Source organism: Xyrauchen texanus, chromosome 14 (assembly GCF_025860055.1).
Source record: "Xyrauchen texanus isolate HMW12.3.18 chromosome 14, RBS_HiC_50CHRs, whole genome shotgun sequence".
Classification (NCBI taxonomy): Eukaryota; Metazoa; Chordata; class Actinopteri; order Cypriniformes; family Catostomidae; genus Xyrauchen; species Xyrauchen texanus.
Genome location: NC_068289.1, coordinates 44,932,949 through 44,950,459, shown reverse-complemented (window position 1 = coordinate 44,950,459; position 17,511 = coordinate 44,932,949). Strand labels below are relative to the sequence as shown.

The window sequence follows — 17,511 nt, the reverse complement described above, 5'->3', positions numbered from 1 at the left end:
AGTTCAATTGTAGACTTTATTATTGTTATGCTATATTGTACAGCCTCCGTTGATAATGCAAGTGAACCGTAATTCTATAGTAGTATATCTGTTCAATGCACACAATAACACCGTAACCTAAAAACATAAAACAAGGATTCAATAATGATGGGGATAAAATATAATTTATTAAACAAAAATATTTTACTTAAATATGCCATATAACAATTACAAGAAGTCAGTTTCAGAAGTCTTAAATATTAGTAAATATGTCACAGTTACTTCCCCCAACAATGTAGAAACATTGTGATCGATTAACACACGATTAACTACCAGACAACTTATCCAAGCATTATAGCAGGTAAACAACTTTGCCAAATGGATAACAGATAAACATCCATCCAGATTACCGCAATGCTATCCTGAATTGTGTGAGTGACTAAACTGAACTTTGTTTCTCCATTCGGAACATGAGACAGCCGGTACTATTTTTCTGTGTTTACGGACATGACGTAAAGATGCAAGGATACACTACATAAGCCAAGGATTTTGTGCTAAATCCAACCCGACAGCTCAAAATACATATAATTTTATAGTGAATCGGGGTATGACAAGGACATTGTTTGAACACTGATTGTTTATGTACTCAGTCAACAATGAAAATGATAACATTTTTAGCATAAAGTCTTCCGTAGTGCATCTTTAAAAATTTCAGCTAATAATGTTGGCTAAAAAAGTTATCTTAGAAGCTATGTTTGATTTTGGAACAATCTTTGTGTTGGGAGCGCAACTACGGTGCCTTAAATGCCGACTACATAGGCAGCTCACTAGAATTGGAAACAGAGCCTATTTTAACTGTTTGCTTCTTTGTACAGGTATCTGGAGACTCTACTGCGGCAGGTGAGCAATGGTCACATTGCTTACTTTCCAGCTATGAAGGCCTTTGTCAACCTGCCTACTGAAAATGAGCTCACCTTCAATGCTGAGGAGTATTCCGACATATCTGGTGAGGACAGCATTTTTTGTTGTTGTATTTTTTATTAAAGGTTTTTCATGCCAATTTGAGTTTTATCCTTGTTTAGAAACATTTCAGGTGTATGTCTGAGAGCTATTGCTAAAGCTGTTGCTTTCTTTAGCTGGACATGATATCTAAATGAAATTGTCTTGATCCCCCAGAAATGCGTTCCCTGTCTGAGCTTCTAGGTCCTTATGGGATGAAGTTCCTCAGTGAGAGCCTCATGTGGCACATCTCTTCACAGGTGGCCGAACTCAAGGTGAGGATTTTGGAATTTTGTATTTAATGACCCTTGGACTGAAACAGCAAGTTTGTGGCAGTACATATCAAAGAACTTGTTTGTTACTGTCATGACAGGTGGTATTAGGGGAAGGTACATTTCTCATTCTAGAGAGCATTTTATTGGACACAAATTTTGATAAGCCTGTGACTGCAAGATGAGTCATCAATATTTTTGATCTCTTTTCCTGGATGAGAAGGACTTTTTTTATCTGCATTACTGAGTACAGTAGTATAAAGATGGCCTCATGTGATAGATAGTTACTAAAAGTCACTCAGAAATGTTTTTTAATTGGGTCTTTAACATTGTAAAATGTGTTAAGTGGAGCGGAGAGGACTTACCTCTCAAAGATGATTAAATTCACAATCAAATTAGTCAAAATATTTAACATATACGCAAGCAGTGTGGGATGATGAGAATTTGTAAATGATGGGAGTTCTTCAGAAATTAAAGATACTGACAGAGATGAGGTTGCATTTCCCATCACTTTGGATAACACTTAGAAAAGACAAATGAGAAGTGTCAAGCAGTGATGGATTAATGGGCAACAATGATCATTAAATGTGAACCAAGGAACAGTTTGATTACATTGAAGGCAAAACGTTATTCACCAGGTATAAATTGTTCCTTGTTTGCTCTGCCTGATGCAGTGATTTTTTTACTTTTTTGGGTCATGTATGTGCATGGAAAGCCCTTCATTCTTTCTTTAAATATGTTTTATTCAATCCAGCAAGTGCACAAATGCATAATTTATGAAACTGAAATGGCCCTCTGCATAATAAAAGTTTTTTTTTTTGCCAACCGAAGTGTGTGAACATAGCCTTGGCACATGTCAGCGATGTACCAACATGCAAACCTCTCTCCCTCAGCTGAAAGTAATTTAGGGGAAGAAGGAACCAAGTTTCCTATCTGACCCACAATCAGCTGTGGAGTAAGTGTTTTATTTTGCATTTCTATCTGCACCATGTTCACCCAAAAACTTAACGTGGAACATGTTTTCTCAAAAGCGCTCAAATTACGCAAATCATTCATAGTCATGCAAGCTTGAGCTTTTGCATTTCTTCCAAGTAGTTCTCACTTAATTGTCTCAGTTTCGGGGGATTTCTTGTCTTTAATCGGCTTCTGTAATAGATTGTTCAACTTAGGTGTTAGAAGAACTGTTCGGGTTCAATACAAGTTAAGCTTAATCAACTGCATTTATGGCATAATGTTGATGACCACAGAAAAAAATTAAATAAAAATATATATATATATATATAAAGTAAAAACCTGGCAATAAATATTAAAATACGCACTGTTTGAAAGGTATAGTCACAAGAGTTAAACATTATTCTTGATGGTATGAGACTAGTGTAGTAGAAAAACTTACTGATGCTGTCTGTGTAAAATGATATGCAAACTTTCAACTTCAATGTCATGACCACAAAACGCCACTGACATTTAAAGGGTTCATGACATACTTTTTTTTTTTTTTTATAATTTTAGTATCTTCCCTGTGGTACACTGATAATGCTAGTAAAGTTGTTTTGAACCAAAACAGTCATAATTTAGTAATATATGATCATTATCCACCCTGTCTCTGGCCCTTTGTCTGAAAGGATCAGTTTTGGCCTAAGTATCTCCTTAAAACTTCAATTTAAACACCCACTGTTATGATTAGCTAACATCGTACAGCCCCTCAAATACAGCCATATATGAACCCAATCAGAAGACAATGAACAAGCTCCAGGCTGTATACTTATGTATAATTTGTTTTTCTTCAAACTTTAAGACAATTTACGATTCTCAATTCGATTTTCCTACATTTAAAGGTATTTTAAAAAGAAACTACAACATGATTCAAATAACATGTTCCTTATTAGAATGCAAGGCAACCTGGTTAGAAAAATATATTTTTTTCATTATAGAAAACAAAGGTGAGTATGAGAAATGCACAAAAAAAAGCGCAATACACAGAATCAATCAACCGCGTAAAAGTAAAATAAATTCAAATCTCATTTATTTAAAATAACATTGATGTTCAGGAATAATAGTATCAAATAAGAAAACTACAAAATACCTCAAAGCCAATTTAGGTATTATTTTTATCTAAATCCAGTCCAAGTATATTGTGAAGTATCAATATCTAGAAATAGTCATGTTTATCTAGAAAGTATTTTTAGTATATCAATCAATATGTATGTAGAACTAGGCTATAAACACCTGCAGATAGAGTCCAAATATCAGAAACATTTATATGTAGTTGAAAATGCAATAAGCAAAAAGCTCAGTTTAAAATAATGACAACATATGGGGCCCTCTAGCGGTACACGCAGAGCAGCTAAATGAAATTATATCGTTGTTTGTCAAAATGACTGCTTCGCTTCCTAAATTTTGGCTACAAATGCAGTACATTCAAAACACGTCACAGAACAAAGCAATAATTAGCGATCTATCTGAATCATCATGGTAAAAGGAGATCTGGTTGATTCTCCTATTTATAGTCTATCCATTATATGATTTGATATGAAGCACTCATAACTGTCACGTATGTTCTAACACTTTATTATAAACACATACATTTCCATTGACATCTTAGAAAATGAAGCTTAGTGCTAACTACAGTGTATGCTGATATTTTATGCAAACCTTGATTCCACGATTAAAAAAAAAAAGAGTAAATCGCGTTAAAAGCGTAAATTCAGATTAATCGAAATATCTCCTAGCTCTAGTCCAAAGCATGGTGAAACAAGACGTAAACACATAGACTATCATAATGCACTGAGGTGCACGTTGCCAAAAATGCATCAAAACGGTCAAAGACGTACATCTAGTTCATGTTTATGTACACCAACAATTAAAAATAGCGCAGATGGTCGCAAGAGGGCGTCCAGGACTGTGCTCAAACAGTAAGATGCAGCTCAGCTGAATGAAACCGATGGGCTCTCCTTTTCAGTGTTGTAACTTGACACTGTGTCTTTTAAAAGTGGCGTGAGATACATGACAACGGTCAAAGATGTTTGTCTAGTGCATGTTTATATGCAAAAATAATTCAAAATAGACCAGATGTGTCCCCTTTGGTGTTCAGAAATAGATATTAGGCCACACTAGACCTGTCTCTCCTGCTCTCTCTGTTTACGAACTGATCTCCTGTGGGCGGAGGCCAAGAGTTCGATGATTTAAGTAGGCGTTGTTGTTGTTGTTGCTGCTGCTCTAGAGACAGTCATTAATTAACGGGCCCCCAAGAGTAGGAAATCGCAGAAGTAGAGAACGGGGCATTTTTGCAGCTTGGTTTCATTAAATGTTTTTATTGCATTGGAGGTTAAGCTTTGAGTTCTGAAATTTACAGAGTGCATTACAGTAAGTAGAAAGATTTATTATATGTCAAAATATCAAGGAAAATGTTATTCCTTATGATTGGACCCCTTTAACCTTTTCACATCAATTCTTTCCTTCTCACTCATCCTAACATCTCTTGTCATATTTACAGAAACTTGTGGTGGACAACGTGGAGGTTCTGACCCAGATGAGAACCAGCTTTGACAAACCGGATCATATGGCAGCACTCTTTAAGCGACTCACATGTGGGTACCCATCTTGGGGCAAATTGATCAAACCTTAGAAGTCATGGAAATGTATATAGTAAATATAAATGTTTCTAGTTGTCCTCTGCCTAACAATATCTTATCAGCTAGGTATTGTTCCTGTGTAAAGTAAAACTTACCCATAAGACAAAGTGATTTGTACGTCAGTGAATAGGTCCAACGGTTTCACAAAAATCTTCATCTGAAGCACGTAGTCTATCCTCAGCGGTTCCCTATAACGTTTCTAATGATAAATGGCAAATATCAATAAAACTTGTATGATTTGCAAATATGCAGATATCTTGTTTAAACAGATGTCATTCAAGAACCTCATGAAAATCCAGCGTTTTCTTACCGTCGAGCGCTCATCTAATATCTTCCTCTGAAGCGCGTATTCCATCAGACAGAATCAAAAACTTCAGGATCAAAAGTTCCTCTTATTCACAAATCATGATGACAATCCAAGCAAGCGATCCAGGCTGTTTAAATTGTCAGGAGATTGAGGCTCATGCTGTATTCGCACAAGCGCATGAGTGCAACTTCAAGGCTGCATCCGAAACTAGAAAAATGCTGCCGCAGGAGCTGTATACAGAGGTATGATGAAAATAAGGTGCTTTTTAAACTGTTTTGAGACCAGTTTCCTTAAGAGTTCCATTCATTCAAAACAGATGTCATTAACTGATTAGGCAGCAAGGTAGCAAGTCAGGTGCCTACATTTTCGGATGCAGCCCAAGGTAAAAGTGCTTCACGTGCATGTCTTATTCACTATGCACAAGTATAATTGGGTTGATTATTTATTTATGTATTTATTTATTTATATATATATATTTTTTTGTGTGTGTGTTTTTTTTTTTTATATATAAATGCGATTGCTAACGTGGACCATGGTTTGCTGGACTACTGTGTGCACTATTATTTCCTTATTTCTAATATATTAACAATTTCTTTGTACAAATAAATTACAAAAAGAAATCTGAAGAAACTGCCATCTACCATTTAAAATAAAATTATTTGTTTTAGTTTTCTGTGAACTTGAGTAATTATATTGCTAAGTAAGAGTTTATTATTATTTTTTAAATACATTTTTTAGCAATTTTATGTTTGTTATTTGCTATATTAAAGTGTGTGATATGTGGCCTTATGGCCACCCTGCTCTCTGGAAAAAACCCATACTAGTTATTTATATGACTTCTATATCTTCTATTTCTGTAGCGGTTGACAGCGTGCTAAAACGGATGACCATCATTGGCGTGATTCTGTCATTCCGATCTCTGGCTCAGGAAGCTCTCCGAGATGTGAGTTTGTTATTCAGACATTTTGCTTCTCTCATGACTCGCCCCATTCTCACTGTCTGTGCATGGACAGCATTTGCTGCACGTGTCATAGCTGCCATTGTATAGGAATAGTTCATCCAAAAAATGTGCATTTTTTTATACATAAAACAAATAAGGTGATGTTAGACAGGATGTCCGAGCCACTCTTTTTCCATACAAGGATATTAGATGGTGACTTATACTGTCAAACTCCAAAAAAGACTATATTCCAATCTTCTACAGCCATATGGTAGCTTTGTTTGAGGAACTATTTACAGTTGAAGTCAGAAGTTTACATACACTTTGGTTGAAGTCATTAAAACTTTTTGAACCACTAAAAACCACTCCACAGATTTCATATTAGCAAACCTCTTATAACTAGTTTACTTATCTATGTTGTGTATGACACAAGTAATTTTTCCAACAATTGTTACATTTGGATTGTTTCACTTTTAATTACCTATATCACAATTCTAGTGTTTCAGAACTTTACATACACTAATTTAACTGTGCCTATATGCCAGAAAATTAAGTCAAGCCTTTAGACAATTAGCCAATTAGATAGGCTAATTGGAGTCAATTGGAAGTGTACCTGTGGTTGTATTTTAAGGCCCACCTTCAAACTTAGTGCCTCTTTGCTTGACATCATGGGGAAATAAAAATAAATCAGCCAAACCTCATAAAAAAAATTGTGGACCTCCACAAGTCTGGATCATCATTGGGAGCAATTTCCAAACACCTGAAGGCATCACATTAATCTGTACAAACAATAGTACAGTATCAACATCATGGGACCACATAACCATCATACCGCTCAGGAAGGAGACACATTTTGTCTCCTAGAAATGAGCATAGTTTGGTGTGAAAAGTGCAAATCAACAGCAAAGGACCTTTTGAAGATGATGAAGGAAACAGGTAGAGTATTTATAAGTATCTATATCCACAGGAAAACGAGTCCTATATTGACATAACCTGAAAGGCAGCTCAGCAAGGAAGAAGCCACTGCTCCAAAACAAAGCCAGACGACAGTTTGTTGTTAAAAAAGTGTATGTAAACTTCTTTACCACTGGGAATGTGATGAAAGTAATAAAAGCTGCAATAAATTATTCTCTTTACTATTATCCTGACATTTCAAATTCTTAAAATAAAGTAGTGATCCTAACTGACCTAGAACAGGCAATGTTGTCTACGAATAAATGTCAGGACTTGAGTTTAAACTGAGTTTAAATGTATTTGGCTAAGGTAAATTTAAACTTCTGGCTTCAACTGCAAGTCATTATTCACCGATAATCTTCTCTTCTGCTGAGGCTCTCAAATCTCATTCGAATAAATTTAAATGGCACATGGAGACCTGTCACACCAGGTTTGACATCAGCGATCCTGAATGACATTCATAATCACAACATTTTGAATATGCGATAGGTTTGAATATGTACAAGTGCGAATCAGATTTAAGAGCTTACGATTATCAGTGAATAATGACTCAAATTTAGTCTTCCACAAAGATATTGCATTGCTTCAGAAGACTTTTATGAGACTTAATTGTGCCTTTTTGTCCTTTTTTGAGCTTGATGGTACAAATCACCATCCACTTTCATTCTGTGGAACAAAGTTGCTCAGACTTTGTCTAACATCTCCTTTTGTGTTTCACAGAAGATAGAAAACATTAGGGCGTTGTAATGACATGGAAGAGTTACCACTTTTTACGTTTGAAAGCATTGTTTCTTAAATGAGCTTTAACCACAGATGTGTCCTTATCTTCAGGTGCTATCCTGCCACATTCCCTTCCTGGTGAGCTCTGTGGAAGACTTCAAAGACCACATTCCTCGTGAAACTGACATGAAGGTATGTTACGTTTAGATTTTCTGGTACCAGTAATACTTTGTCACTGCACCTGAAATGGACAAACATTTCCTCTCCTATTTCTCAGGTCGCCATGAACGTGTATGAGCTTTCTTCTGCTGCAGGCCTGCCCTGTGAGATCGACCCTGCTCTGGTTGTGGCTCTTTCTTCCCAGAAGTCTGGTAAGTTGTTTGAGATATTATTCAGTAATTGTCACTAGGACTGTGTGTAGGGAGGGAGAATGAATACACAATGAATGAGTACACTTTTCAAGTTCAGGTACAATGTGAATGCAAAGAGAAGTGGGGGTTTTTTCCACTCTGTTCAATTTTGGGTCAACTGAAAGAGGTCTGAATTGAATTATTTCAAAGAGAATGGAGTGAACACACTTAAAATTTATATTTCTACTGACAGAGGAGCATGGGCAAAATGTGACTTCATTTAGAGACAAAAGGCATCGCTTGCTAGGTAGTAATTTCTGTATACCCTGGCCATCATGAGAGCAGCTGTTTCAATGTAATTTTATGCCTTTGTTAGCTATGGAAGTTTTTGTCCAGGAAATATTCAAAAGAAATTACAAATTGTTTTTGAACTGCTATTTTCAATTTGTGGACAAAAACATTATGACAATTCAAATGCAATCGCAAATTGTATATGTGCATCGTAAACACAATGTTGGCCAAAATTGAAATGATAACGAAAAATGTATTTACCTTTCTATTCAAATATTATAATAGGTTTAATGCTTTACATCAGTGTATCATTGCCATTACTATTTGCAGTTTGCTCCAAATAGAAAAATTTACAATTGCATTTGATTTGTTTGACTTTGTATAGAAAATGTAATTACAAATGCAATTTGCAATTCCTTTAGAAAATTGTACGAAATAAATTTCCATTGTTAGCCTTGGTATCAAAGCAGCAACAAAATGAGAGATTAAATGCTTAACCTATTGCAGTATGTTAAAATCCACCATTTCAACCCAGATGTGCAAGAGTTAAATCCCTGTTGGCATCGAAACATAAATGGACTCATTTTTCCCCAATCAGAGGAAAATAAAATGCACTAACTGGATCTTCTGTGGAACATTTGAGTTGGCCTCTGAAGAACATGATATGCATCAGGAGTTTTCGCTCTAGATTTGAGCAACCAAAATTTGGAATGCTGCTTTCATCAGCGTTTGCCGCAAAATAGGCTTTTACCAAAGTGTGACGTTGGTTCATACACACTTGAAAGAACTGTTGAACAGCAATTCTTTTTCCAAAAAGCTATTTGCTGCTCAAATTTTCACTCTTAAATATACAAAGACAGGAAAGACCATCTTATGCCAAATTATTTTTCCAGAAAATCTCTGTATTAAGACCTTGGATGCAAGCTAATTTGCTGTAAAGTAAAAAAAGAATAAAAGAACGTTTCGGTTGTGGGTAGAAAAGTTAAATTGCATGACATTGTTTGTATCAGATCTAATCTAGTGAAGTACCACAACATTATAGCACTGAGCCCTGGGGTACCCCAGTAAGTAGCTGATGTGACTTGGACACCTCACCTCACCAGGCTACCTTGAATGACCTACCTGAGAGACAGGAGTTAAACCAGTCAAGCACAGTTCCTGTGATGCCCAGAGTAGAGAGGGTTGAGAGTAGGATCTGATGGTTAACTGTGTCAAAGGCTGCACAAAGGTCCAGTAGAATCCGAATGGATGATCTGGATCCAGCTTTCGCCTGCCTCAGTGACTCAGTGACAGACAGGGCAGACTCAATGGAGTGTCCACTTTTGAAGCCTGACTGATTGTCATCCAGAAGCTTGTTCTGTGAGAGATAGGAAGAGATCTGATTGAAAACTGCCCTTTCAAGTGTTTTTGGGATGAGAGAGACTAGTCTGTGTGGGGTTAAGTGCAGGTTTTTTCAGCAGGGGGTTACTCAAGCCTGTTTAAATGTAGTGGGAAAAATGCCTGTAAATAAAGTTTTTGTTTTTGCAGTATACCAAGTGAAGCCGGTTTGTGATGACAGCTTCACCCCTCTGGAAGTGCTGGTCGTTAGGTTACCCAGTGTGATTTTAAACCACAAAAAGGCTGGGATTTCATTAACTAAATATTAGGGATGTGCCCAAAGCAGAATACCCTATTTGGAAAGGCACGAATAATGACTTCAAAACGAATAACGCAATCATCCAAATAATATAGAAAATATTTGTTTGACTGACAATCCAAGAAACACAAGTAGAAAGCGACATTAAAAAATGTACATATTCTAAATGACAACAAATGTATGAATCTGTGCAGCCAATATTTCTAAAGTGTTTCTAAAGCACAATGTGATTTCTGATTGGTTGGCCGTGGTCTTGACTCCTTTTGCGGTCTCTGTAAATTGTTCGCATCTGGACCTTGTCAAGTGTAATATTAACTAAGATATGACATCATATACACTTTCCCCTTCTTGAAATGTCTATATTAATGTATCACATGATTCTGATGTATTTATTTATAGCCTAAACCTGAGCGCATGTGTTAAATTCCTGACCTGAAGTGATGATTTCACGTCGGAGCTCGTCAAGCCGCCTCTTAATGTTGACCACATTTATATTCACATCAGCGATTAAGGTAGTCTGGATAACTTTATTAAAAAAAAAAGTTAAGATGTTCCATAAAGGTTTAAATGCTCCATATAGTATTCATCTCTTCAGAATATTCCTGCTAATATAAAACAAAGAAACTGAAACTTGCTCTGTCTTTTTTCTTGTTCTTCTTTAAACTGTTCTAAATTTTAGAATGTTAAGTGTTATTGAGCTCTGAAAAGGTGCTGTATAAGTTTAACATTATTATTATTTATATTGTTATTATTGTTATTGTTATTAAACTAAATAATGGTGTCCTATTGTAAAAATCCCTGATAGATTTACAGGACTTTAACCTGTTTGTAGGCTATATTGATTTATTATATTTCTTTTAATGCTTGAATTTGTATTTATTATTCACTGCAAAATGTGTGCTTAACATTTCACATTTTGCTTGACACCACCTGCCTCCAGAATAATTTTGTTATGCATGAACAGGTGAACTAAAATTTATGTTTCGGTAGATAATAATCAGAAATACCAGGAGAAACCAAAGTTAACGATATATTCCACAGTAAATGTGGCCAAAAAATTCAGCTTCATCTGTTAAGAAAAAAAATTATATAAGTAAATAATAATAATTATTATTATTAGGCTATTATTATGAAAAGGCATACATACACAAGGCATATTTTATTAATAGAAACTATAAATGTAAGAGTAACGTTTAATAATGGGCTTTTCATTTTGTTTATTTTTAACGCACTTCCAGTTTAAGCCTCACCCACACCTGGTTCTAGCCAAATACAGAGACAGATATAGATAATTTTGTCATATGACAAATACAGATAATGGCTTCGCTACACAACCCTATTAAATATGTTGTCTGCATGGGCACATGCAGGAATATACATATATTTATTTAATTAAGTTGCAGCCTTTGCAGTTTAATAACCACACTAGGAAAATCGTGGATTTAATTTGTGCACTGAGTGTTTACCTTATGACATTTGTATGTCAGATGATATCGGTTTTTGGTATCAGTACGAGTACGTGAGCATAGCATTGGAACCAAATTCCGATACCAGTATCATACCGGGACATCACTCTATTACACTAACATGATGAGGAGGAAGGCCGGGCCGTGATGGAGCACATGGAGCTACAAGTTAAGCTCAATCGACAGCATTTGTGGTATAAAATGTATTGCCACAAATATTAATTTTGACTTGTCCCTCCTTTTCTTTGAAAAAAGGCAAACATCTTGGTTACAGTGAGGCACTTACAATGGATGTTAATGGGGCCAATCCTTAAATGTTAAAATACTCCAACATATTGCCACAAAACATAGACAGTATGTGTGTTAATATAATTTTAGTGTTATAAAATCTTCTTCTAACCTTTTTTGGTTAGAAGAACCTTTTAAACTTCATTGCCATAGCGATTTAAAGCCACAAACCCTAAAACGACTTTAGAAACGATAATTTAAACAACTTTACAGCTCAAATAATACACAAGTTTAACAGAAGAATTCATTTTTGTGCTTTTATTAAATTATTAGCTTCACATTTCTGCCTTTCAACCCTCCAAAAATTGGCCCCATTCACTCCCATTGGAAGTGCCTCACTGTAACCACTGTAAAAAAATATATATATTTTAAATAACCCTAACTTGTAATGGACCCCGCATATTTCTTTAAAGTAGCCATTCCAGAGTACCTTCCCCAACACTGCTGTTTTCATCATGCATTAGAACCAGTCTGAGGAATAAGCTTTCCCGAGAAGAGCCTTAAATATAGCTCCTGCCTCATACCTCAGGCATAGTTCTCCAGAATTTAGCAAAGCTCTCCGGTGAACAGCTTTCACTTTCTCAGAGCAGCTACCAGACCTTCCAGTGCTTCTTGGCCAGCACCAATGTTTTTGTTCTATTCCCCTAATGGTTCAATCCAAACCTCTTCTGTTTACTATCTAAATAACGAGTCAACTCAAACTAATAATTAAACTTAATTGAATCACTCCCAAATGCTGCTGCCTTAATAACATAAACCAGACTTAATTTTTGGACATTAGTGCTGTTTTTCTTGGCTCTTTGCTTAGATTTTAGGACACTGTCCAGAGAGAGAAATGCAATCCTTGCAATATTCTTGCCTTGCACAATGGCAACATGTGAGTGTTTACTGTGTTACCAAAAGCACAAATCATGAACCTAATTCTCTGTGTTTGCAACAGAGAATATCAGCCCTGAGGAAGAGTATAAGATCGCCTGCCTGTTGATGGTCTTCGTGGCCGTTTCCATGCCGACCCTGGCCAGCAACGTGATGTCACAGTACAGTCCCGCAATAGAAGGTACCAATTTTTACATTTCAGACTCTCACTGAACCACTGCGAATGAAATCAGATTATATCTGTGCTGTTTGAACTGCAGTCCGCTGGAACAACGAAACCACATAGTTTTAATGCATGTGACATTATCATGTGTTTGTTAACTCTCTATAATCTTTTAAGGTCATTGCAACAACATTCACTGTCTGGCTAAAGCGATAAACCAGATTGCCGCAGCGCTCTTCACTATCCACAAGGGCAGCATAGAGGATCGGCTGAAAGAGTTCCTTGCAGTAAGTTAAAATGCTGGTCATAATCATTAAAATTCATGGGTTAAAGGGGTAGTTTGCCTAAAAATAGTGTTGTTTATTCTTGTTTTTGAGACGTTACAGATTTTACTTCAGAAATTAGCATAATTAATTCTGGTTCAAAATAATCGCCAGCCTCATCCAATCACTGACAACCATGTTAAAATACAATTATAAATAATAAATTCTGAATCTATGTATTGATTACCATTGTCCCATGTCTGCCAAACATGTTGTGTGGTCCAAACATCATCTGTAGCACGAAACTGAACTTTTGCTAAGAAGTTTGGATTGGATGACCTTAGCAGCATAAAGAGCTATAGGATGCTCCCAGTTTAGTGAATGACTTAACCTCCAGTGTGCTGTCTATGTGCACTGGTCTCAGAACAGTTTTAATTGCACATAAGTTTGAGAATGCACAATAAATATAGTACAATGGAAAATGGTCATGTGGTCTGATGAGTCCAGATTTACCCTATTACAAAGCGATGGGCATGTCAGGGTAAGAAGGGAAGCGCATGAAGCGATGCACCCTTCATACATAGTGCCCACTGTACAAGCCTCTGGAGGCAGTGTTATGATCTGGGGTTGCTTCATTTGGTCAGGTCTAGTCTCAGCATCATTATGCAGCAATAAAACTAAGTCAGCTGATTTCCTGAATGTACTGAATGACCAGGTTCTCCCATCATTGGATTTGTTCTACCCTGACGGCATGGGCATATTCCAGAATGACATTGCCAAGATTCATCTGGCTCAAATAGTGATTCACTGAAACCACACAAAAAGTTGTTCAGAGAGCATGAGGAATCATTTTCACACATGAATTTGCCACCACAGAGTCCTGACCTTAACCCCATAAAATGTCTTTGGGATGTGCTGGAGAAGACTTTATGGAGTGGTTCGACTCTCCCGTCATCAGTAAAAGATCTCGGCCAAAAAATTAATTCAACTCAGGATGGAAATAAATGTTGTGACGTTGCATAAGGTTGTCGAAACATTGCCATGACGAATGCACGCCGTAATCTAAGCTAAGTGCGGTCCAACAAAATATTCGATTATGCTACTTTTTCAGTGTAAGTTTTCCAAGGAAAAAATGCACTAAAGAGCACATTAGTGTACATTGTGCTTAACAGTGTGGTGTTTCGCTATAAATGGCTTGTATTTTAAAAATGGCATATCGGATGAATCTAGAGACTACTCTTTTGACTCAAACATGTTTCAATGTAAACCGTAATTAAATTTCTTATCAGATGTAGTTTTGTTGGCGTTTCTCCCAAAGACAAACTGTGCTGTGGTCAGCGCCATGTTGTTTTTTCATATGACTCATTGCGTTGAATGTTTAACCCTTTACTGACAGCTTAGAGTCTCCTGAACTGAGATCATTTGGTTTAAATGAATTTAAATGATGGGTTGCATATAAGGAAGCCAAAACACAACATCCACACATGTGTACGCGTGGACGCATAAGGTTAAAGTATACACTGGAATTTGTACTTGCTTTTTCTATACATTGTGCAATTACAACAGCATATCAGTAAGAAACATTGTATTTATTTTACTCTGCAGTGGAAGTATCACAGTGGGACTTTGCTACTTAATAAAATCCTGTAATTCTCTACTCCTCAGCTTGCCTCCTCCAGTCTGCTGAAGATTGGACAGGAGACAGATAAAACCACTACACGAAACAGAGAGTCTGTTTACCTGCTTCTGGACATGGTGAGTAAATCCACACTGCCGTTATAAGACTAAACACAGTTTTCCATATTTCCACATTCATCTTTAGTACTTAGTTTAGCGTGCTTTGAGGCAAAAGTGCCACTGAAAATCACTAAATGCCTCAGATATGTACAAGGGTCTTCGTGGTCATGGGAATCCGTGGATAGGTTGTTTCCCAAGCCTGGAAAAGTCGTGGAATTTATTAACTGAATATTAAATTTTCTTATGTTCTGCTCTAAAATTGTTTTAATATCTTTTGTTGAACTTTTGTAGTCAAAATTGTTCCCCAACCATAGTAATGTTTTATTTGTGAGTAGATTGTTCTTTCGAATCATTTCTTTTCAATGAATCAGTCAAATGGGCTTAGAAAAATCAGTCTCAATGATTAGTTAGCTAATCAGTCTGAATCAAAAAGGTAGCCAGATCTCTTAAGCAACCAAATTGGCCCGTTTGCTAGGGAGGGTAGAGTCACATGGGGTAACCTCCTCGTGGTCGTGATTAGTGGTTCTCGCTCTCAATGGGGTATTTTGTGCGTGGATCGCGGAGAGTTGCATGAGCTTCCACATGCGGAGTCTCCGTGGTTTAATGCACAACGAGCCACGTGATTGCGAATTGACAGTCTCAGAAGTGGAGGCAACTGAGACTTGTCCTCCGCCACCCGGATTGAGGCGAGTAACCGCACCACCATGAGGACCTTCTAAGTAGTGGGAATTGGGCATTCCAAATTGTTTAAAACATCCTTAGCCACTAACCACAAATAACTGGAAAGATCGTTAAAAAGTCATGAGAACTAGTGTCTTGAGATGCGTTTTTAATTTTTTATTGAAGTTCTTTTTAACTTGATTCGGCTCTTCTGCACGAGATGCTGAAAAAACAGTGGCGTAACAATCAAAGACGAATACCAAGTGCATGTTTACATAAAAGAAAAAAACTATTGACAGACAGATGCAAAAGGCGCGTACGGTATGAATGGCCTCGAAGGCTTGTGGGAGATTGGACTGGGAGATTTCCGCTTTTTCAAGCATATTCTGCAAAGTTTGTTGTATTTGAGTGTAATGGAAAGCGAGAAGGGTGTTTATCATGCTTTTCCAAAATGTAATTGATTTTGTCTATTTGTGTATAAATACTAGATCGTTCAAGAATCACCATTCCTCACCATGGATCTCTTGGAATCCTGCTTCCCGTACGTCCTGCTCCGGAATGCCTACCATGCTGTGTACAAGCAGTCTGTGTCCTCTTCTGCATAAGAACTCCTGTGCACCTGAGGAGCGGAGATATCAGCCCTCATTCCATACTACTCCGTAGGATTCACCAACATTATAGTCTTACCAGTATGAGACTTTTAATGGGATCAAAACTTTTATGACACTAAATAGAGGGGGGGAGGAAGAAAACAAAATGTATTGACCACTTACAATAGTTTGATCCCATGGACTAGTGACACTAAATATAATTTTTGACCTTTTCTTTTGGTTGTGTTTTAATTTTGCAATGGTTAAAAACATGGAAATAAACACATAAAATAGTTAATTGTGTGTGTGTGTTGGGAAGTGGGAGGGGGGGTTAGGGTGAATTATTAAAAAAAAAAATACATCACGCTAAATGCTTGTTAAGATGACAGATGCTTCTATGAAACAGTGATTCTTCTTTTGATGTTGTTCTAGATCTAATATTTGTGGGTTACTGCGTGCTTTTTTTCTTTCTCACCTTCCCTGTGAATTTGCTTTTTTTGTTTTTTTTTTGCCATTACACTTTTGTGTTCCTTTTGACATATTTTCCAAATTAATGGATGTAACACCGTCTCATTTGGATTGAATCGGCAGAATTGTGCATAACTACGTTATAAAAGCAACCCAGTGTTGTTTGTACAAAGCATAGTATAATTTTTTAACTAACTTTCATGATGCCTTGTGGCATTGACACTCCATTGTACCTGTCTGTGTGCTATAATAAACATTCTTAAATATTTATTGAATGTTTATTAATTGTTTCTCCCCTCCTCTCCCGTAACCAGTTTTATATGTTTTTGAAATGACAGTGTATCTTCTGTAACATGAATAAACATCAGGTCATATGCCGTTTTACTGTCCACTTTATGCTGTTCAGTGCTGTAAAAATAATGAATGCTTACTGAATTTTTATGGTCATTCTTTACATAACAGCAGTGTTTCACGGTCATGGCAAACCTGGAAATATCAGGAAATCTTAGGTTTGAGTTTTTCTGAAAAAGTTAATATATTATTCTTTAGATTTTTTCTAGTGATTCTCATTTCTAATATATTCTATCAGCAAGATATTGAGAGGAAAACTTCCTTTCGAACCATAGTGATGTTCTACTTTTGTTGAGCAGTTTGTGCTCTTTGTCGATTCTTTTCAATGAATCAGTCGAATTGGTTCACAGGTTGGTCTGAATGATTCATTAGCGAATCGGTCTGAGTTTTTGAGCTTTTTCTATTCGAGAAATCACAAAGATCTAGAAACATCATAAATATTTGTTGGTCAAAAATAGTGGTAACACTGTAACAGGTTGCATCTGTGATTTGTACTATTCTGTCCAAGCTGACATGAGCACTATTCAAACTCTTTGATCTGAAGTTACTGAGCTAAATCTTTTAAAAGG

The 17,511-nt window shown here is 36.5% G+C and overlaps 1 protein-coding gene across 4 annotated transcripts in view; it reads left to right on the top strand.

Moving 5' to 3' along the window:
- The window catches only part of LOC127654803 (nck-associated protein 1), a 70,154-nt gene extending 53,189 nt beyond the window's left edge, over nucleotides 1-16,965 (top strand). For all 4 annotated transcript variants that reach the window (XM_052142243.1, XM_052142242.1, XM_052142241.1 and 1 more), the window contains 10 exons: nucleotides 855-985; nucleotides 1,156-1,253; nucleotides 4,744-4,837; nucleotides 6,050-6,132; nucleotides 7,915-7,995; nucleotides 8,081-8,174; nucleotides 12,775-12,891; nucleotides 13,051-13,160; nucleotides 14,802-14,891; nucleotides 16,022-16,965. In XM_052142243.1, the coding sequence (XP_051998203.1) occupies nucleotides 855-985; nucleotides 1,156-1,253; nucleotides 4,744-4,837; nucleotides 6,050-6,132; nucleotides 7,915-7,995; nucleotides 8,081-8,174; nucleotides 12,775-12,891; nucleotides 13,051-13,160; nucleotides 14,802-14,891; nucleotides 16,022-16,138 (1,015 nt within the window). In that variant the 3' untranslated portion in view covers nucleotides 16,139-16,965. The remainder of the gene's footprint in view (nucleotides 1-854; nucleotides 986-1,155; nucleotides 1,254-4,743; nucleotides 4,838-6,049; nucleotides 6,133-7,914; nucleotides 7,996-8,080; nucleotides 8,175-12,774; nucleotides 12,892-13,050; nucleotides 13,161-14,801; nucleotides 14,892-16,021) is intronic.
- The last annotated feature ends 546 nt before the right edge of the window (nucleotides 16,966-17,511 follow it).